The 20,872-nt window shown below is 51.5% G+C and overlaps 1 protein-coding gene and 1 long non-coding RNA gene across 2 annotated transcripts in view; both read left to right on the top strand.

Annotated features, from left to right (window-relative positions):
• LOC123750185 (uncharacterized) overlaps positions 1–20,872 on the top strand; it is a 40,841-nt gene that overhangs the window by 9,776 nt on the left and 10,193 nt on the right. The window contains exon 5 of the mRNA XM_069336294.1: positions 14,920–15,287. Within this exon, the coding sequence (XP_069192395.1) occupies positions 14,920–15,287 (368 nt within the window). The remainder of the gene's footprint in view (positions 1–14,919; positions 15,288–20,872) is intronic.
• Positions 1,446–3,559, top strand: LOC123748602 (uncharacterized). The gene is made up of 3 exons (XR_011230043.1): positions 1,446–2,638; positions 2,850–2,952; positions 3,084–3,559. It is a non-coding gene; the product is annotated as an uncharacterized lncRNA (long non-coding RNA).

Genomic DNA, 20,872 nt, shown 5'->3' with positions numbered 1-20,872 from the left:
TCCAGCTGTTGATGTCTCGCCCTCGCGTGCGGTTTTCCGGGGTGTCGCTGGCCCCTGTTCCCAGCTTTCCCAGCGTGATGGAGGTGCCCTTGCCCCCTTATGTTGCGGTCAAGGACGATTGGGCTTGGATACTCAGGCCTTGCGGACTACCCTTCTGTGGCCTTGTTTGACGTGTTGGACGTGTTGGACGTTGACACTGGTTACGTTTATGGCGTCAGAGTGATTACTCAGCATCGGGCTGGGGTCAAGCTCGGTACTGAGTCTAATCGGGACGTTCTGCGTCGGTTTGACGGACGCATGTTCCGGTCGCTGCTGGGACTGTGTCGTTGGCCGCCGTGGGGGTCGGGCCCCGTTTCGAGGATCAGTGTGCCGCCGGATATCTGCCTCCTGTGTGGGTGAACAGCTTGAGACCTAACTTTGATTATTTCGGAATTTATGCGGCGCTCCATGCCGCCGCCTGGCGATCGCCTTTGCAAGTGGGACTGGGCGGTCTGGGAGACATACTGTCCGCTGTACCCTATGGCTGAATTTCCTGCATAAGTATCTGTCGGCGTGGCTTTGGGTTTGCTGTGTTTGCTCTAATGTTTTTGTATTTGTGATTGTCTCCCTGTGTTCGGTGATTGTGTTATGTTTTTGTTTTTTATTTTTGTCTGTGTTTCCGTGTGCTTTACTTGTTTTTCTGTACTTGTGCTGTAGTTGTTGTTCGGTGGTCTGTTTTTTTTGGGTTGATTCAGTGCCTTTTATTTTTTGTATTGCTGTTGCATGTCGTTGGCATGTTAAATTAAAAATAATTTGTCATTAGCGAGCAATATCTTAAGTCAATTGAAAGCAAATATTTAAAATCATCCAGTGTTGTGTCGGCAACTTTGGGTTGATGGATTTGTTAGTCTGTTATTGCATATATTGTATATTGTAGTCGTGGAGCGGCCATTAACAGTTCTTGACTGACGGACGATTACTTCTTCACTGCCGATTCTATTGCAAATGTTGCTCTGTTGTACCCGTTGTTCTGTTGCAATATTTACAACAGAATGTTGTATTTTGTTTGTGAATTAGATTTTTAAATTAACAACTTCAAACATTCAAGCTGGGGATCATTATTGGTTCATTAGAGACTCGTTCGTATTTGGGGAAGTGAAGGAGTGGCTGTTGGCCATTGTTAATTGCCACTTCAGACTCGGAAAATGTTAACCAATGAGATGAGTTTTAGGGTGAATGTCAACCAATCAGCGGCCGGGTTTGGTGGGCTGCTGGGTATAAAAGGGACGATGTGACTAAAATCACTTCAGTGTGTTTTACCTCACTTTTGGTATACAGTTCCACCTTCGTTTCTTAGAGGTGAGCTGTATGGTGAGGATTCCCTCTCCTTTCCCCGCCCCTTGCTGCGTGCCCCGCCCCCCCTCCCCCCGTGTTGTGCGTCGATGTAGATATAATTTTAGTTATGGATAACCAGTAGAGTTTTCTACCAAATTATGAAATAGGTTGTTTATATTCTCTCCATCCATTGTATTTCTTTAACCATCAACGCTAATTATAAAAGCTGTCGTATATATTATAATATTGCTTTTAAAGTAGCATTTCAGTAGATTGTATCGCACAACTTTTTGTATTAGAATTATTTGCGAAACGCGCATCTTGACGGAATAATTCCTGACTGTATCTGAAAGTTAACTACCGGTTCGTATTGAAATTATCAGCGCCCCGGTGGTTTGTGTAGTCAGAAGCTTGACAAACGCGCCTTAAGTAAAATTTCAGATGCTAGTCTCAAGACACTTCCCCCCCCCCCCCACAGTGGATTACTCTAGCAGTTGGAAAAAGGTGTTTGCTAATGCACAGAATAGCCCCCTGCACGTTGACGTTTATTCCAATTACTTAGGACAATTAACACGTAAACTGGTGAAGTAGACGGTTGATAAACTTTGGTGTAAACTAAATGACCTTTTTTTTTCTTTATCAGTAAACTTGCTAACAAGGTGTACCATTAATGCATCTTGTATAGGTTTTAGGTTTATTTCTTGGCAATTCCCTCTCCCTCAAATGTTCGTTTGAGCGTCTGATCTTTTAGTCTACAAACATCTAGGTTATCAACGCAAGCCTAGAGGCTTGACAAATATTTTTTTCTTAACGGATAACTAACTTTGAAACCAATCTCCTGTTTAACTTGTGTAATTATTACATAGTTCTTGAATATAATTTTTACATTGGCTTGCCTTTAAGTAACCATTCTTAGACCCAGGGTTAGTCTAAATGGAATCTTAAATTGGTATTACTTTCCAGAATGCTGCTGCTTGAAGTACTGGTGTGTGGGGGTCTGTGGGGACCACTACATGGCCCAAAGACGGCTTCCTGGTGTTCTTCAGGTCTCCTGAGCAAAACCAGTTACCTGTACCAGTTTTCATCTCGCCTCTCCCTTCCCTAAAGTCCTACAGGGAAAGTCTCTCCAGTTCTCCCAAAAGACTAACCACTTTAAAGTTTCTTTAAAGTTCGATATTACGTCCAACAGTTCACTCTTCAAGCGGCACCCTTGTTCTTCCATCCCTGCATTTAAGATGCCCCAGCTTCCTGTGGTACCTCAGCTCTCAGCCTTCAAGACCACAGCAAATTAGACACTACAGCCTGTGTAATACCTGGGAACATGGTAAGTAAAATGATAGTTTGATTTTTGGTCTGCTTTAGAGTAAGAGTAATGTGTTTAAAGTTCCCAAGATGTAGTTTTGACTCAACATAGCTGTTATTGGTCCCCTTTTAGTAACTTAAGATTAATTTCCTTTAAGTTGTTTTAGATACATGAAAACTAGGGCTGGTAAGAACTACCCTTTCTCATGGTGCATGAATGCTAACGCTTTCAGCTGGGATAAAGCTAACTCCTACCGCTAGTCTTAGCAGAGGCTTCCAGCTAGTTCTTGTCAAAAGACGAGGATAAGGAAGACTCCATAAAGATCGTTGTCAGAGGTCAGTTTACTGATTAGTGTTTAACATGGTAATAACAAATTTCAATGTGCCTTAAATTTTATGGTCATCCTGCTGGACTAAAATTAACTAAATGGCTAAAATTTGTTCTAAAACTACCTAATATTTTCTAGGTGGGATCCAGTGCATCTAGACAAATGGCAACGAGCGAGGCGCCACGACCTAGAGGTGGTCATCAGGGTAAACTTACTTAACTATTCTCGTACTACAGGGTTCGTATGGCTCTTTTTACTTAGTCATAAGCTAGGCGGTGTTTCGTAGGTTTTAAAGTGTAGGTTACTCAAAAGGGCGTCACAGCCTGTAAATCTTAACTCTTAGCCTCTTAACTTGTCACAAAGTTTCTTAATTGTTATAAGGAATATAGTTCTGATAACTCCTGTCCCCCAGGCTCGGGCGACCACGTCCAGGCAACGAGGACTGTCGGAGTACAGAAGAACATTTATAACGATATAAAGTGGCAAGACATTGTCACGTCACGTCTGTGATACCAGCCTTTGATATTTCTTTTGTTGACAGAAAATTGCGTGGTTTACTGAATAGTAAAGTTGTAAAATAAAATTTAAATTAGCGCACAATTTTCTTGCATAACTTAGCCAGGAAGTCTCTTAATGCTTCGATTCTATAAAACTTTCCACTAAGGACCTAAAGTGGCGTTAGGGTAATGTGTCTAGTTTTGTCTTAGGAAAAATTAATATCTTGTCGGTTAAGAAAACTAATAATGGCTTATGACTTGTCATTGTGACACGGCAACAATTAAAGGATGGGGGGGGGGGGGGGGGAGAAGGGTATAAGTGAACCTCCGTATGGAGAAAAGTAACCAACCCCACTTACAGACCAGTGTGTGTGTGGGTGGATTACTATAATAAAGAATTTTGCATGAAATTCTAAGACGTTAAAAAAACAAACGTACATACCTCGAAAGTTTTCAATGAAATTGTTTATCAAAACTTGGAACGAGATAAATGTTGAACTTATTCCATCTACACGTTTAAATTGTGTGAACAAATTTTTCCATTGGTAATGAACTTAGTTAAAGAGGAATTTCTACTTTAAGAATAAAAGATTTCAGTCGTCTATAAATGGGCTGGCAACAAGAGTAAATTCAGCCTCCTGAATTGGAGATTACTGAAATCACGCTCGCTGTAGTTTCACCTCCCACTGTAGGGCAGTGACCTGCATCTTGAGACGCCCTGGAGCGAGAGTACAGATGCTGGGGCTGTCCCCTGAACGGAAATAGTTTCGTGAACACTAACGCTAGTCTCCTAGCTGCGTTGTTCCCGTATTACTGACTCCATTAATCCCAGCAACTTTTAAGATCTGTTCCACTAGTCGGAGCTAAAAATTTCCATCTGATGCTGCTGACATGGTTTCGTGTAAGAGGTAAAACCTACATTAGCAGTACCTAATGAGTGGGATTGGGTGGTTATAGAATAGGAGCTGCCTCGTATGGGCCAATAGACCTTCTGCAGTTACCTTTGTTCTTATGTTATGTTACCGTTGATGTTTTGAAAGAAAGCAGTTAGACGTATCTGCCACTTAATTTTGGGTTGCTTGTCCAGTTAAAATTCCATCTTTGAATCTTTGAATAAGAGGCAGTAGGAGTGAGACATTTAATATTAGTGGTTATTCAGACTATTCCTACTTGTCATTTACTGCTGTATCCATCTGGACTTCTGTATCAAAGAATAGAAAGTACTCCATAGCGTCTACAGGTACAAATTAGTTGATAGTTCATAACTTGGAGATCCACATGACTAACAGGTCTGAGCTTGTCCTCCAACTTCGTTATTTTAGACTTGGGGTCCAATGTAATGCATAAAGAGAAACAGCTTGAAGCAAGACACTTCACCCCATAGGGTTTAAACGCAAGGAACCGCCGAAGCTGTCGGCAAAAGTTATACATGTTTAATAGTTACTTTACTACCTATTTATAAAAGTTGCCTCGACGGGAACATGAAACTAACGTAGAGATGGTGGCCCTCCTGGTAATCCTGACTTCATGCGTGAATTTACGTCCTAGACCCCTTCTGGTGGATGGACAAGTAATTATCACTGGCTCCTCGGATATTCAAAAGGAACACTGCCAATATAGGAACAAAAGTAGAGCGATATCAAAGGCATCACTCGCTAACCATTATCTCGGCCCTGGAAAATAATTTGCTCGAAGCTACATTCTTGAAGTAGACTTATTCCAAATAAGATTATCCGTTGAGATCCATCAGCATGTTCGCTGCACGATCACTAAACATTGTCTGCATAAGTCGCTTACACTGAACATCTCACTCCCGCTCCGTTTCTGTCTTCACCGATGGGTCTAAGTCAGCGGACGGTGTTGGCTACTCTGTTGTTTTTCCTGATCGCACTTATATGTGTCGCTTGCCTCCGGAGACTAGCATCTTTACAGCGGAACTTTATGCTATTCTCTATGCTCTTCGTCTCCTGCTTTCTCGTTGTCAGTCTTCCTTTGTGGTTGTTGTTGACTCTCGTAGTGCCCTCATGGCTCTCGGGTGCTTTAATCCAGTTCATCCGGTAGTTGTCGAGATCCAGCATTGGCTGTTTCTCGTTCACAGTAAATTTAAGTCGGTTGAGTTTTGTTGGGTTCCCAGCCATATTGGCGTGTCTTTAAATGAGCGTGCGGATGCTGCCGCTAAGGAAGCTGTCCGCTCTTGTCCCATCTCTCGTAAAGGCATTCCGTATTCCGACTTTTACCCGGTTATCCATTCCTCAGTCCTTACCCGTTGGCAGGCTTCTTGGTTGTCTGTTACTGGTAACAAGCTACGTACTCTTAAATGTTGTGTTTCCTCGTGGCCGTCCTCCTTCCACCGTAACCGGCGGTGGGAAACAGCTCTAGCGAGGTTGCGTATTGGCCATACTCGCTTAACCCATGGTCACTTGATGGAGCGCCGCCCTGCTCCTTATTGTCCTAGTTGCATTGTCCCTCTTACGGTCGTGCATGTCCTTCTTGAATGTCCTGACTTCCAGGACGAGCGTGTGTCTTGCTTTCCGACCGCCCCTCGCGGTCACCTGTCCCTCGATAGAATTCTTGGTGACTCGGATACTTTTGATATCGTTCGCCTTATGCGTTTTTGTTCTCGTATTGGCATCCTTGGTGATATTTAGCGCCCTCTGATTATTTTGCGTATTTGATGGTGCTACATAGCCTTCCCGGTTTGGTGCCTTCTTTTGATAATTACTTACTTACTTACACTGAACATCCGGCCCACGGCGACCACAAGGAACAGACTAGTCCCTGAACAGAGGTATAACTTGAGGAAAGGCTACGGGAACTAAACCACACGTCCCTGGAAGACAGAATTTAAGGTGATCATGTCTAAATTGACGGACTAAACTAGCATGGGTCGAACACGGGGGACAGGAGGAAAGTGTACAAAAGGGAATATCAGGGAAAAGGGCCAAGCCATTACAACTTATCCCAAATCTTTATCCTGACCCAAGTGCTGAGACGGGGGGAAAGAATGGTGCCCAACCACTTTGAGATTGAAAGCAGACCTGCATGAAGTGACCGATGCTCTACCGTCCACTCAAATTGGTTGGGCGAGCCACAGAATGAATGTCAGTAGTGAACAGATGGAATGCATTAGGCAGTGTTGAGGAGGCAGACTACAGTTTGAAATGTAGATATGATAGCCGAATAGGCTCTAGAATCTTCACATTCGATTGAGGTGAGACCAAAGAGCACAAGCACAATAGGTGATCTGGGGCCGGATTCACAAAAGCACTTACGCAAATACTTACGAACGTGTACATCTTTCCTCAATCTTCCCCCTCCCCGCTCAGCTCGTTGTCGCCGTGTGGGGGCTTCGTGGGCGGCTGCTGGAGTGTGATGCTCCTTAGGACAGTCCTCTGTCTTTTTCTAGCCTTGTGCTCCTGCTGCCGTCCTCTCCAATTCTGCTGGGCACCTTTTCCTTTTCCTTCTGTTTCGTTTTTCTCCCCCCTCTTCTCCTATCTGCTTGCCGTTTCCTGCCGACCTTTTACTCGTTCTGGTTCTTCCATGGACTTCTTCTATTTTGACGCCCGGGTGCTTGAGGAGGCATACTCATGCACCCGTAGAACTGCAGTACCCGACGTCGAGAGCGAGGGGAACCTTTTATTGTTAATCCCCACTTCGTCACTGAACCCGATCTCGACGGACTGTCGGTTTCTTAAGGTGGCGTTTGTGGGGCGTATACTCACGACGCACCCCTAGGAGGCCCCGACAAGATCGGCGATAGCTTCTTGTTGGGTGTCCTGCCTCTAATTGTGGCTCCATGGTGGGTGTGGGGGCACATTCGTGAGTGAATTCTTAATTTCGTCAAGATGATAACCCCTGTTTCGGCTGCTTCTGGCTTACCTTTTCAGGCTCGTGGGGTGGGCGACCAAGCCCCCGAGTCGGTCCGTATTGGAAGACCGGGCTCTGTAGCCTCCGCTGCATTGGGCCCCGACCTTGCTCCTCCTTTGGCCTCTCTGACTCCTTCCCCTGGCTCCCCTCCCTCCTCTGTGGTTGGGTCGAGCCCCAAGCCCCCAGTGGTGACTACCTCGTCCCCTGGCGCGGCTCCTTCTCTAGTTGTAACTACTGCGCCTTTTAACCCCTCTCTCTCTGGGGGTTCTCACCGCCGTTTTCGTCACGGCCGCCCTCGCTCGATTCCTTCCAGTTCTGCTACCTATCAAGCCTTGTTTGGTCCCGCTTCGTGGGCCAAATATTTTGATCTCCTCCCTCTTGATTCTGCGCCTCCTGACGATTTCTCCCTTCATCGACATCTCATTGATTCCGTGGATGCCTCCATTACTTTCAACCCCACTCGTCTCGGTACACGTGTCGTTGCTGCTCCTTCTCAGGATGCTGCTTCCCGCTTGGCTGCCTTATCCTGCCTTGGCGAGACCCCCGTTCGGGTCTCGAAGAACGCTCAATTGAATGCCAGTGTTGGCACTATTTTGCTCCCGCCCCATGTTGCAACCGGTGTTCGGGACCTACGCGACTGCCACGACGATATTCGCCATATCCTCGCTGCCCAGGGCCATTCTATTCTCCAGGTGGACACGTTTACTCGTCCCCCTCGTGGTAGTCGCCGTCAACCCCTCCGGGTTGTGAAGATTACCTTTGATGGTAGGACCCTTCCACCCTCTGTCATTCTTGCTGGTGCCAGGTGCTCTGTCCAGGAGTACATTCCTTCTCCTCGGCTCTGCAACAAGTGCTGGAGGTTTGGGCATGGTGCCCTCCGCTGCTCCGGGACTGTCTCTCTCTGTCCTTTGTGTGGTGGCGAGGGTCACTCTAAGTCGGAGTGCACTTCTCCCCAGGCTCGTTGCCTCAACTGCGGTGAGGCCCATCCTACCTTCTCCCGTGTGTGTGTCCATTACAAGCTTGAGGCAGCCGTCCTCAACCTGAAGCACCGGGAGCGTTTATCTTTTCCTGAGGCGAGGCGCCAGGTTCGCCGGCTCCCGCCTTATGCTAATATCTCTTATGCTCGCGTGTTGCGCTCTTCCTCTCCTCGTCCTTCCCGCCTTCCTCAGACTCACAACCGTTTCCGGGCCTTGGACCCTGATGCGCCCACTGCCCCCTCCTCTGTTCCTTTGGGTTCTCTCCCAAAGGATCCTCCTCCTGGTCCTCTGTCTGGGGTTCCCCTTCCTTCTACCCGGTCTGTCGTGTCTTCTGTGTCTTCTTCCTCGTCCCCCTCCGATCCTCCTTCCCATCCTCTTCCTCCATCTATTGGCTCTCCCCACCGCCTGTCGGTGCGGGCGGATGTCCATCGCTCTCCTAACGGCCGTCGTGTGTGCTCTCGTTCGGCTTCTGTTGAGACACTGTAATCCGTTGCCCGGTACGTAGTTGCTGGGACACCGGTCTCTTTAAGTCAGAAGCGTAAGCCTGGCTCCTCTCCTTCCTCTTCCCCGGCGGGTAAGAAGGCTTCGCTTTCTTCCTCAGCTCCTCCTTCTGGCTCTGTTGCTCCTTCCCCTCCCGTTTCAGTGCTTGCGCCCCCTATTCCTGCTATGGAGGTTTCTTTGGCCCCTGCTTCCCTTTCGGTTGCTGCTCTTGCTGGGGTGCGCTCCCCTCTTTCTACTCCCCCCCCTCCTCCTGCTGCTGTCCTTGACGGCTCCTCTCCGTTGTCTCCTCCTCTTCCTCCTCCTCCTCCAGACCCTGCCCGCCCACCTCTGCTCTGTTCTCCCGTTTCCTTCCCTCCGTCTTTGCTCAGTTTACCCATGCCCCCTAACCCTGACTTTGCTGACCCTGATCCCGACCCTGATATTCTTTAACGTGCTCTGTTGGTCTTTCGCCTTTGTTTCTTCCTTGTTCTCTGTTTTTGTCCTTTCTCTTCTCGTCGTTGTCCATTCTTCAATGGAACGTTCGAGGTTATTACGCCAATTTCCTCGAACTCCAACTTCTGATTTCGCGGTTTTCGCCCCTTTGTGTCTGTCTCCAGGAGCCAATGCTTGGTGCTCGTCCTGGTCGTTTTCGTGGCTATTCCTTTCTCTCCCCCCCCCCCCCCCCCAGCCATTGCTGGGGCTTCTAATTCTTCTGCTCTTTTGATTCGGGCTGATGTTCCCTTTGTTCCTTTACTTTTTCCTTCGCCTCTCCATTGTTCTGCTGCTCGTATCTTTGTGGGGAAATGGTACACAGTTTGTTCCATTTATCTCCCCCCGAGTGTCCCGCTCTCTCTTCCTGATTTGAAACACCTCCTGGACTCCTTGCCGGAGCCTGTGCTCCTGCTGGGTGACTTCAATTGTCGTCATTCTCTTTGGGGTGACGTTCTGACGAATACCCGGGGTCGCCTCCTTGAGCCGTTTCTCCTCTCTTCTTCCCTGTCTCTTCTGAATTCTGGTGAGCCCACTCATTTGGACTCTCGGACTCGCACCCTTTCTTGTCTTGATCTTTCTCTCTGCTCTTCTTCTCTTTACTTAGATTTCACGTGGCAGGTTCTTGATGACCTCCATGGAAGTGATCATTTCCCCATCCTTGTTTCCTTTTTCTCTTTTCGCCCTTCCCTCTCTTTCCCTAGGTGGCAGTTTGCTAAGGTAGACTGGACCCTATTTACCCTCAGTGCTGCTCTCCCTGACCTCGGAAGTGCGTTCCCTGGTGGAATGCGGACTGTGCTCGGGCTGTCCGCTGTAAGCGTGCAGCCTGGAAGAGGCACCGCCGTAGGCAGACGACCGATTCTTTTCTTTTCTTTCGGAAAGCGAGTGCGGTGGCCCGTAGGGCCATCCGTACGGCTAAACGTGAATGTTGGGCATCTTATGTCTCAACAATTACGTCCGAGACCCCTCTGGCCCAGATCTGGAAGCGTATCCGCAAGATAGCGGGTAAGTTCGTTCCCGATGTTTCACCGGTCCTTCACCTCCATGATACTCTTGTGGCGGACCCGTTGCAGGTCGCTTCCGAACTGGGTTCCCACTTTTCTTCTGTTAGCTCTGGTCTTCATCTTCCCCAATCTTTCCTTCTTCGTAAACCTGTCCTTGAGTCTCGTCCTTTAGATTTCTGCACTCATCTTCAGCTTCCCTATAATGATCCCTTCTCTCTCTGAACTTCGTTCTGCCCTGGCCCTCTGCGGTTCTACGGCGGCGGGCTCCGATGGTATTCATTATGAGATGCTTCGCCATCTCCCTCCGAGCACGTCTCAGTATTTACTGAGTCTGTATAATCGGATCTGGGAGTCGTCGTCAGTCCCTGAGGACTGGCTCGATGCCGTTGTCCTCCCTGTTCGCAAACCGGGGTCTCTGGGTACTTCCCCTAAGGACTTTCGCCCTATTGCTCTCACAAGTTGTGTCTGCAAACTCTTTGAACGTATGGTTCGTCTGATGTGGTTCCTGGAACACCATCACCTCCTCTCCCCTTCTCAATTTGGTTTCCGCAAGTGCCGCAGCACGACAGATGTCCTGGTGAACTTGGAGGTCTATATTCGTACTGCTTTTGCTGCGAAGACCTCCGTTGTTGCCGTCCTTTTTGACCTAGAAAAGGCTTACGACACCACTTGGCGTTATCATATCCTATCTCGACTTCATTCTTTTGGCCTTCGTGGTCATCTCCCTCTCTTTCTCCGTAGCTTCCTCTCTCGTCGTTCCTTTCGGGTGCGCCTTGGTACCGCTCTCTCTCCCTCTTTTCAGCAATACGAAGGTGTGCCCCAGGGTAGTGTTCTGAGCACTACTCTTTTTCTTGTTGCCCTCAATGGTCTTCTTTCCTCTCTTCCTTCTGGTGTCTTCTCCGCTCTCTATGTGGATGATCTTACCCTTTGTTGTCAGGGTGATGATTCGCCTCTCCTTCAACACCGGCTTCAACTTGCAATTGATGCCGTGTCGTCTTGGGCCACAGGTCATGGCTTCAAGTTCTCTACTTCTAAGACTTGTGCCATGACTTTTACGCGGAAACGGGTTGTTCTTCGTCCCTCTTTGTCACTTTATGGTCATCCCCTTGAATACAAAGATTCCGCGAAGCTTTTGGGGTTATTCCTTGACACTCGTTTGTCTTGGTCTCCCCATATCTCTTACCTCCGTGTTGAGTGCTCTAAGGCCCTTACCCTCCTTCGGGTCTTGTCCCATACTTCTTGGGGGGCAGATAGGCGCACTCTCCTTGCTTTACATTCCTCTCTCGTCCTGTCTAAGCTCGATTATGGTTGCCCTGCTTACTCGTCTGCTTCTCCTTCTACTCTTCGCCGTCTTGATGCTTTGCACCATACTGGGTTGCGCCTCAGTTCTGGTGCCTTTCGTTCGACTCCCATCCTTATCTTGTATGTTGACACTGGCTTCCTGTCTCTCCAGGACCGCCGTGATCGCTACTGTCTTCGCTATCTTGCGCGGTCCTTGCAACATCCTTCCTCTCGCCTCTGTCGTGCTTTAACTTTTACCCCTCCTGCGGTTCCTGTTCCTCTTCACCACCTCCCTCTTTCTGTCCGGTTATCTCGCCTACAGGATTCTCTCTCCGTTCGTATTTCTGATGTTTCTCCTCGTGTTGTTCCTTCTTTGCCCCCGTGGAGGGTCCCTCTTCCGCGGTTTTGTACTTCCTTGACCCGTATCACTAAAGCTTTTACCCCTCCTACGGTTCTAAAACGCCTTTTCCTCGAGCACTTTTCTTCTCACTCCCGCTCCGTTTCTGTCTTCACCGATGGGTCTAAGTCAGCGGACGGTGTTGGCTACTCTGTTGTTTTTCCTGATCGCACTTATATGTGTCGCTTGCCTCCGGAGACTAGCATCTTTACAGCAGAACTTTATGCTATTCTCTATGCTCTTCGTCTCCTGCTTTCTCGTTGTCAGTCTTCCTTTGTGGTTGTTGTTGACTCTCGTAGTGCCCTCATGGCTCTCGGGTCCTTTAATCCGGTTCATCCAGTAGTTGTCGAGATCCAGCATTGGCTGTTTCTCGTTCACAGTAAATTTAAGTCGGTTGAGTTTTGTTGGGTTCCCAGCCATATTGGTGTCTTTAAATGAGCGTGCGGATGCTGCCGCTAAGGAAGCTGTCCGCTCTTGTCCCATCTCTCGTAAAGGCATTCCGTATTCCGACTTTTACCCAGTTATCCATTCCTCAGTTCTTACCCGTTGGCAGGCTTCTTGGTTGTCTGTTACTGGTAACAAGCTACGTACTCTTAAATGTTGTGTTTCCTCGTGGCCGTCCTCCTTCCACCGTAACCGGCGGTGGGAAACAGCTCTGGCGAGGTTGCGTATTGGCCATACTCGCTTAACCCATGGTCACTTGATGGAGCGCCGCCCTGCTCCTTATTGTCCTAGTTGCATTGTCCCTCTTACGGTCGTGCATGTCCTTCTTGAATGTCCTGACTTCCAGGACGAGCGTGTGTCTTGCTTTCCGACCGCCCCTCGCGGTCACCTGTCCCTCGATAGAATTCTTGGTGACTCGGATACTTTTGATATCGTTCGCCTTATGCGTTTTTGTTCTCGTATTGGCATCCTTGGTGATATTTAGCGCCCTCTGATTATTTTGCGTATTTGATGGTGCTACATAGCCTTCCCGGTTTGGTGCCTTCTTTTGATAATTACTTACTTGGTATACAGCTCCAAGAGACGAAGCTGGAACTGTATACCAAAAGTGAAGTAAAAAAAAAAAAACACTGAAGTGCTTTTTATCACATCCTCTCTTTTATACCCAGCAGGCAACCAAACCTGGCCGCTGATTGGTTGACATTCACCCTAAAATTCACCCCATTGGTTAACATTTTGCGAGTCTGAAGTGGCAATTAACAATGGCCAACAGCCACTCCTTCACTTCCCCAAATACAAACGAGTCTCTAATGAACCAATAATGATCCCCAGCTTGAATGTTTGAAATTGTTAATTTAAAAATCTAATTCACAAACCAAATACAACATTCTGTTGTAAATGTTGCAACAGAACAACAGGTACAACAGAGCAACATTTGCAATAGAATCGGCAGTGAAGTCGTAATCGTCCGTCAGTCAAGGGCTGACCATCCACAGGATGAGTTTGGGTTCCAGTACCGCCCACAGAGTGGGTATGGGGCCCACTACCACCCACAGGATGGGTATGGGGCCCATTACCACCCACAGGATGAGTTTGGGTTCCACTACCGCCCACAGGATGAGTATGGGGCCCACTACCACCCACAGGATGGGTATGGGGCCCATTACCACCCACAGGATGGGTATGGGGTCCACTACCGCCCACAGGATGGGTATGGGGCCCATTACCACCCACAGGATGGGTACGGGGCCCACTACCACCCACAGGATGGGTATGAGGTCCACTATCACCCAAAGGATGGGTATAGGGTCCACTACCGTTCCCAGGATGGGTATGAGATCAACTACCGCCCACAGGATAGGTATAGGGCTCACTACCGCCCACAGGATGAGTATGGGTCTTCTGGAGGTCCCTAAAGACCCCTGGATGTCCCTGGAGGTCCCTGAAGGCCCCTGGAATGTCCCTGGAGACCTATAAAGACCTGCTGGAGGTACCTAAAGGCCCCTGGAGGTGCCTGGAGGCCCCCTGGAGGTGCCTGGAGGCCCCTGGAGGTTCCTGGCACTCCCCTGAGGCCCCTGGAAGCCCCTTGAAATTCCGTGGAGGTCTAAGAAGGCGCAAGGAGGTCCCTGGATGCCCACTGGATGTCCCTGGAGGTCCCAGGAGTACTCTGTAGGCCCGCTAGAGGTCCCTAGAGGCCCCTCCCTGGAGGTCCCTGGAGGTCCCCCTCTGGAGGTTCCTGGAGGCCCCTGGAGACCCCTAAAGGTTCCTGGAGGCCTCTGGAGGCCCCCCCCTTGAAATTTCCTGGAGCTCTCTGGAGGCTCCTGGAGGTATCCTGGATGTCCCTGGAGGTCCTTTCAGGCCCCCAAAATGTCCCTGGAGGCCCTCCTAAGGGGCCCCCTTGAGGTCTTTGGAGGCCCTTGGAAGTCCTTCGAGGCCCTTGGACGCCCCCTGGAGGCACGTAAAGGCCTCCTGGAGGGTCTGGAAGTCCCTGGAGGCCCCTGGAGGTCCCTAGAGCCTCTTTGGATGTCCCTGGAGGTGTCTGGAGGCCCTTGGAAGCCTCCTAGAGGTCCTTGGCGGTCCCCTGAGGCCCCTAGGAGCACCCTGAAATTTCCTGGAGGTCTCTGGAGGGCTCCCTATATATCCCTGGAGGTCCCAAGAGGACCCTGGAAGCCCTCTAGAGGCCCCTTGAGATCCTTGGATGCCCCTGGAGACGCCTAAAGGTTCCTGGAGGGCCCCTGGAGGCCACCCTGAAATTTCCTGGAGGTCTCTGGATGCCCTTGGAGGTATCCTGGAAGTTTCAAGAGGATTTTGGAGGCCAACTAGAGGCCCCTTGAGGTCCCTGAAGGCCCCTGGATGTCCCTAGACTCCTCTGGAGACCTGTAAAGGTTCCTGGAGGCCCCTTGAAATTCCCTAAATGTCTCTGGAGGCCTCTGGAGGTCCCTGGAGGCCCCTAGAGGTCTCTGGAGGCCCCCAGTATGTCCCTGGAAGGCCCTCTAGAGGTTCTTTGAGATCTCTGGAGGCCTCTGGAGGTCCCTGAAGACCCTTGGAGGTCTCCTGGAGGAAACTGGAGACCCCTAAAGGCCTTCTGGACGTCCGTAAAGGCCCCTGGAGGCCACCTGAAGATCCCTGGAGGTCCCTGGAGGTCTCCGGAGGCTCTTGGCGGTCCCTGGAGGCCCATGGAGGTCCCTGGAGGCCTCTAGGATGTCCCTGGAGGCCCTATGGATGTTCCCTGGAGTTCCCTAGAGGTCACTGGAGGTCCCTGGAGGTCTCTGGATGCCCCCGCAGGTCTTTGGAGGTTTCTGGAGGCCCCTGGAGGTCCTTGAAGACCCTAAAGGTTTCTGGAGGCCCCCTTGAAGGCCTCTGGAAGTCCCAGAAAGCCCACTGGAGTTCCCCGGAGTTCCATGGAGGTCGCTGGAGGACCCCCTGGAGGTCTTTGGAGGTTCATGGAGGCCCCTGGAGGTCGCTAGAGGGCCCCTGAAGGTTCCTGGACATTTCCTTGATGTCCCAGGAGGTCCCTGGAGGTCCCTGGAGGCCCCTGCAGGCCCTTGCAGGCCCCTGCAGGCCCCCTGGATGTCCTGCACCTATTTCCAGTTTCAAATTACGACTTTCTCTACCGAAAATATGCCAAAATTGAAAACGGCGATGAGTCATATTTTGCCCAAACCCCCCAGCAGTTTTCAAAATATCTGAAATGTCGGAAATTTGACTCCTAAGCGTGATTTTTGAGCCGAATTCTGACTCTCTGCACCTATTTTCACTTTCAAATTACGAATTTTTATACCAAAAATATGCCAATTACTGAAAACGGCGATGGGTCATATTTTGCCCAAACCCCCCCTGCAGTTTTCAAAATATCTGAAATGTCGGAAATGTGACTCCTGAGCGTGATTTTTTAGCCGAATTCTGACTCATAAAACCCTATTAGAGAGGTTCCTGGAGGTCCCTGGAGACCCCTATGATGTCCCTCTGGGCCCCCTAGAGGCCCTGTGAAGTCCCTGGAGGTCCCTGGAACCCCTTAAAGGTCCCCTGGAGGTCCCCGGAGGTCCGCAAAGTCCTCCTGGAGGCTTTTGGAGGTCTCTAGAGGCCTCTGGAGACCCCGAAAGGTTCCTGGAGGCCCATAGAGACCCCTAAAGGTTCCTGGAGGCCCCTGGAGGCCACCTGAATGTCCCTGGAGACTCCTAAAGGCCCCCGAAGGTTCCTGGAGGCCCCTGAAGGCTCTGGAGGCCCCCAGGTTGTCCCTAGAGGGCCCCCCATAGAGGCTCTTTGAGGTCCCTGGAGGTTCCTGGCGGCCCCTGGAGGCCCCTGGAGGTCCCTCGAGGCCCCTGGAGGCCATCTGAATGTCCATAGAGACCCCTAAAGGCCTCCTGGAGGTCCCGAAAGGCCTCTGGAGGTCCCTGGAGGCCTCTGGAGGTTCCTGGCGGTACACTGAAGCCCATGGAGGCCCCTTCAAATTCCCTGGAGGTCTCTGGAGGCCCCTTGAGGTCCCCGGAGGCACTTGGAGGTCCCTTGAGGCTCCTGGAGGCCCCTGGAGACCCCTAAAGGTTTCTGGAGGCCCCTGGAGGCCCCCCTGAAATTCCCCGGAGGCCCCTGGATGTATCCTGGAGGTCCCATGAGGCCCCTGGAGGTCTCTGGAGGCACTCAAAATGTCCTTGGAGGTCCTCTAGAGGCCTCTTGAGGTCTTTAGAGACCCTTGGAGATCCCTGGAGACTCTTGGGCGCCCCCTGAAGGTCCTTAAAAGCCTCTAAAGGCCTCCTGGAGGGCCCTGGAAGTCTCTGGAGGCCCTTTGAAGCCCCTGGACGGCCCTAGAAGGTCTCTGGAGGTCCCTGGAGGCCCCTAGAGGCCCCTTGCAAGTCCCTGGAGGTCTTTGGAGTCCCCTGGGGGTCTCCAGAGGCCCCCCTGAATGTCTACGGAGATCCCTAGAGGCCCCTGGAAGCCCCTTAGATTTCTCTGGAAGTTCCTGGACGCCCCTTGAAATTCTTTGGAGGTCTCTGGAGGCCCCTTGAGGTCCCTGGAGGCCTCTTGGATGTCCCTGGAGGTCCCAGGAGGACCCTGAAGGCCTCTAGAGGCCTCTGGAGGTCCTTGGAGCCGCCTGGAGGCCCCTGGAAACCCCGAAATGTTCCTGGGGGGCCCTGGAGGTCCCTGGAGGCCCTATGGATGTCCCCTGAAGTTTCTTAGAGGTCCCTGGAGGCCCCTGGAGGGCTCTGGATGCTCCTGAAGGTCTTTGGAGGTCCCCTGCAGGTTCCTGGAGGTTTCTGGAGGGTTTCTGGAGGCCCCTGAAGGTCCCCTGGAGGCCCCTGGAGATCCTTAAAGGTTCCTGGAGGCCTCTCTAAAGGCCCCTGGAAGTCCCAGAAAGCCCACTAAAGTTCCCCGGAGTTCCATGGAAGTCGCAGGAGGCCCCCTGGAGGTCTTTGGAGGTTCATGGAGGCCCCTGGAGGTCACTAGAGGGCCTCTGAAGGTTCCTGGACGTTTTTTTAATGTTCCAGGAGGTCCCTGGAGGCCCCCCTGGATGTCCCTGGAGGACCCTGGAGGCCTTCCGGAGGGGTCTGGAGGTTCTTGGAGGTCCCTGGAAGCAACTGGAGGCATCGGGGGAGGTTTCTGGAGGCCCCTAGAGGTCACTAGAGGCCCCTGGAGGCCCCCTGGATATCCTGCACCTATTTTCAGATTCAAATTACGACTTTCTATACCGAAAATATGCCAAAACTGAAAACGGCGATGGGTCATATTGCCCAAACCCCCCAGCAGTTTTTAAAATATCTGAAATGTCGGAAATTTGACTCCTAAGCGTGATTTTTGAGCAGAATTCTGACTCTCTGCACCTATTTTCAGTTTCAAATTGCTACTTTTTATACCGAAAATATGCCAATTACTGAAAACGGCGATGGGTCATATTGAGCCCAAACCCACCTGCAGTTTTCAAAATATCTGAAATGTCGGATATTTGACTCCTGAGCGTGAATTTTGAGCCGAATTCTGACTCTCAATTCCTATTGGAGAGGTCCCTGGAGTCCCCCTGGATTTCCCTGGAGGCCCCTAGAGGTCTCTGGAGGCCCCTAGGATGTCCCTGGGCCCTCCTTAGAGGCCCCGTAGAGTCCCTGGAGGTCCCTGAAGGCCCTTGAAGGTCCCCTGGAGGTCCCTGGAGGTCCGTAAAGGCCTCCTGGAGGTCCCTGGAGGTCCGTAAAGGCCTTCTGGAGGTTCCTGCAGGCTCCTGGAAGCCTCTGGAGGTTTCTGGAGGCTCCTGGAGGTCCCTGGAGGCCCCTGGAGGCCACCTGAATGTCCCTAGAGACCTCTAAATGCCCCCAGAGGTCCATGGAGGCCCCTGAAGGTCCCTGGAGGCCCCTGGAAATCCTTAAAGGTTCCTGGAGGCCCCCTGAAAGCCCCTGGAAGTCCCAGAAAGCTCACTGGAGTTCCCCGGAGTTCCATGGAGGTCGCTGGAGGCCCCCTGGAGGTCACTAGAGGGCCTCTGAAGGTACCTGGACGTTTTTTTGATGTCCTAGGACGTCCCTGGAGGACCCTGGAGGCCTTCTGGAGGGGTCTGGAGGTTCCTGGAGGTCCCTGGAAGCCACTGGAGGCATCGGGGGAGGTTCCTGGAGGCCCCTAAAGGTCCCTGGAGGCCCCTGGAGGCCCCCTGGATATCCTGCACCTATTTTGCAGTTTCAAATTACGACTTTCTATACCGAAAATATGCCAAAACTGAAAACGGCGATGAGTCATATTTTGCCCAAACCCCCCTGCAGTTTTTAAAATATCTGAAATGTCGGAAATTTGACTCCTAAGCATGATATTTCAGCCAAATTCAGACTCTCTGCACCTGTATTCAGTTTCAAATTGCGACTTTTTATACCGAAAATATGCCAATTACTGAAAACGGCGATGGGTCATATTTGCCCAAACCCCCCTGCAGTTTTTAAAATATATGAAATGTCGGAAATTTGACTCCTGAGCGTGATTTTTGAGCCGAATTCTGACTCTCAATACCTATTAGAGAGGTCCTCCTGGATGTCCCTGGAGGCCCCCTGGAGGTCTCTGGAGGCCCCTAGGATGTCCCTGGAGGCCTCCCTAGAGGCCCCGTAAAGTCCCTGAAGGCCCCTGGAGGTCCCTGAAGGGCCTTGAAGGCCCCCTGGATATCCCTGGAGGTCTCGGGAGTACCTTGTATGCCCTCTAGAGGCCCCCTGAGGCCCCTGGAGGCCCTTGGAGGTCCCTTGAGGCCCCTGTCGGTCCCTGGAGGCTCCTGAAGACCCCTAAAGAATCATGGAGGCCCCCCTGAAATTCCCTGGAGGCCTCCGGAGGCCCCTGGAGGTATCCAGAATGTCATAGTGGTCCCTTGAGGCCCCCTGGAGGTCTCTGGAGGGCCCCCAAAATGTCCCTGGAGGCCCTCTAGAAGCCCCTTGAGGTTCTTAGAGGCCTCTGGAGGTACCTGGAGGCTCTTGGACGCCCACTGGAGGTCTTTGGAAGCCTCTAAATACCTCCTGGAGGGCCCTGGAAGTCTCTGAAGGCCCCTGGAGGTCCCTAGAGGGTCTCTGGATGTCCCTGGAGGTCCCTGGAGGTTGTAGGAGGCCTTTAGAGGCCCCTTTGCAAGTCCCTGGAGGGCTTTGGAGTCTCCTGGAGGTCTCCAGAGGCCCCCTGAATGTCTCTGGAGGTCCCTAGAGGCCCTATAGAGTTCCCTGGAAGTCTCTGGACGCCCCATGAAATTCTTTGGAGGTCTCTGGAGGCCCCCCTGGATGTCCCTGGAGGTCCCCGGAGGCCTTCTGGAGGGGTCTGGAGGTCCCAGGAGGTCCCTGGAAGCCACTGGAGGCCTCGGGGGAGGTTCCTGGAGGCCCTTAGAGGTCCCTGGAGGCCCATGGAGGCCTTCTGAATGTCCTGCACCTATTTTCAGTTTCAAATTACGACTTTCTATACCGAAAATATGCCAAAACTGAAAACGGCGATGAGTCATATTTTGCCCAAACCCCCCTGCAGTTTTCAAAATATCTAAAATGTCGGAAATTTGACTCCTAAGCATGACATTTCAGCCAAATTCAGACTCTCTGCACCTATATTCAGTTTCAAATTACGAGTTTTATACTGGAAATTTGACTCCTAAGCGTGATTTTTGAGCCGAATTCTGACTCTCAATACCTATTGGAGGGGTCCCTGGAGTCCCCCTGGATGTCCCTGGAGGTCTCTGGAGGCCCCTAGGATGTCCCTGGAGGGCTCCCTAGAGGCCCCGTAAAGTCCCTGGAGGCCCCTGGAGGCTCCTGGAGGTCCCTGGAGGTCCGTAAAGGCCTTCTGGAGGTCTTTAGATGTCTTAAAGGCGTCCTGAAGGTCCCTGTTGGCTCCTGGAGGACTCTGGAGGCCACCCTGAATGTCCCTGGAGACCCCTAAAAGCCCCCAGAGGTCCCTGGAGGCCCCTATAGGTCTCTGGAGGGCCCTCTGGAGGCTTTTTGAGGTTCCTGGAGGCCCCTGGAGGTCACTGGAGGCTCCTGGAGGTCCGTTGAGGTCCGTTGAGGCCCCTGGAGGCCACCTGAATGTCCCTGGAGACCCCTAAAGGCCTCCTGGAGGCCTCTGGAGGTCCCCTGGAGGCCACCTGTATGTCCCTGTAGGTCTCTTGAGGCCCTCGGAGGTCCCAGGAGGCCTTTGGAGGTTTCCGGCGGTCCCCCTGAGGCCCCTGGAGGCCACTTGAAATTCCCTTGAGGTCTCTGGAAGCGCCTGGATTTCTCTGGAGGGCCCCTGGATATCCCTGGAGGTCCCGGGAGTACCCTGTAAACCCTCTAGAGGCCTCCTGAGGTCCCTGGAGGCCCTTGGAGGTCCCTTGAGGCCCCTGTAGGTCCTTGGAGGCTCCTGGAGACCTCTAAAGGTTCCTGGAGGCCCCTGGAGGCCCCCCTGAAATTCCTGGAGGCCTCCGGAGGCCCCTGGAGGTATCCAGAATGTCCTTAGCGGTCCCTTGAGGCCCTCTGGAGGTCTGTGGAGGCCCCCAAAATGTACCTGGAGGCCCCTCTAGAAGACCCTTGAGGTC

This window comes from Procambarus clarkii, chromosome 4, assembly GCF_040958095.1.
Source record: "Procambarus clarkii isolate CNS0578487 chromosome 4, FALCON_Pclarkii_2.0, whole genome shotgun sequence".
NCBI classification, from domain to species: Eukaryota; Metazoa; Arthropoda; class Malacostraca; order Decapoda; family Cambaridae; genus Procambarus; species Procambarus clarkii.
Note: the sequence above shows the minus strand (reverse complement) of the source record. Positions and strands in the feature narration are given on the sequence as shown.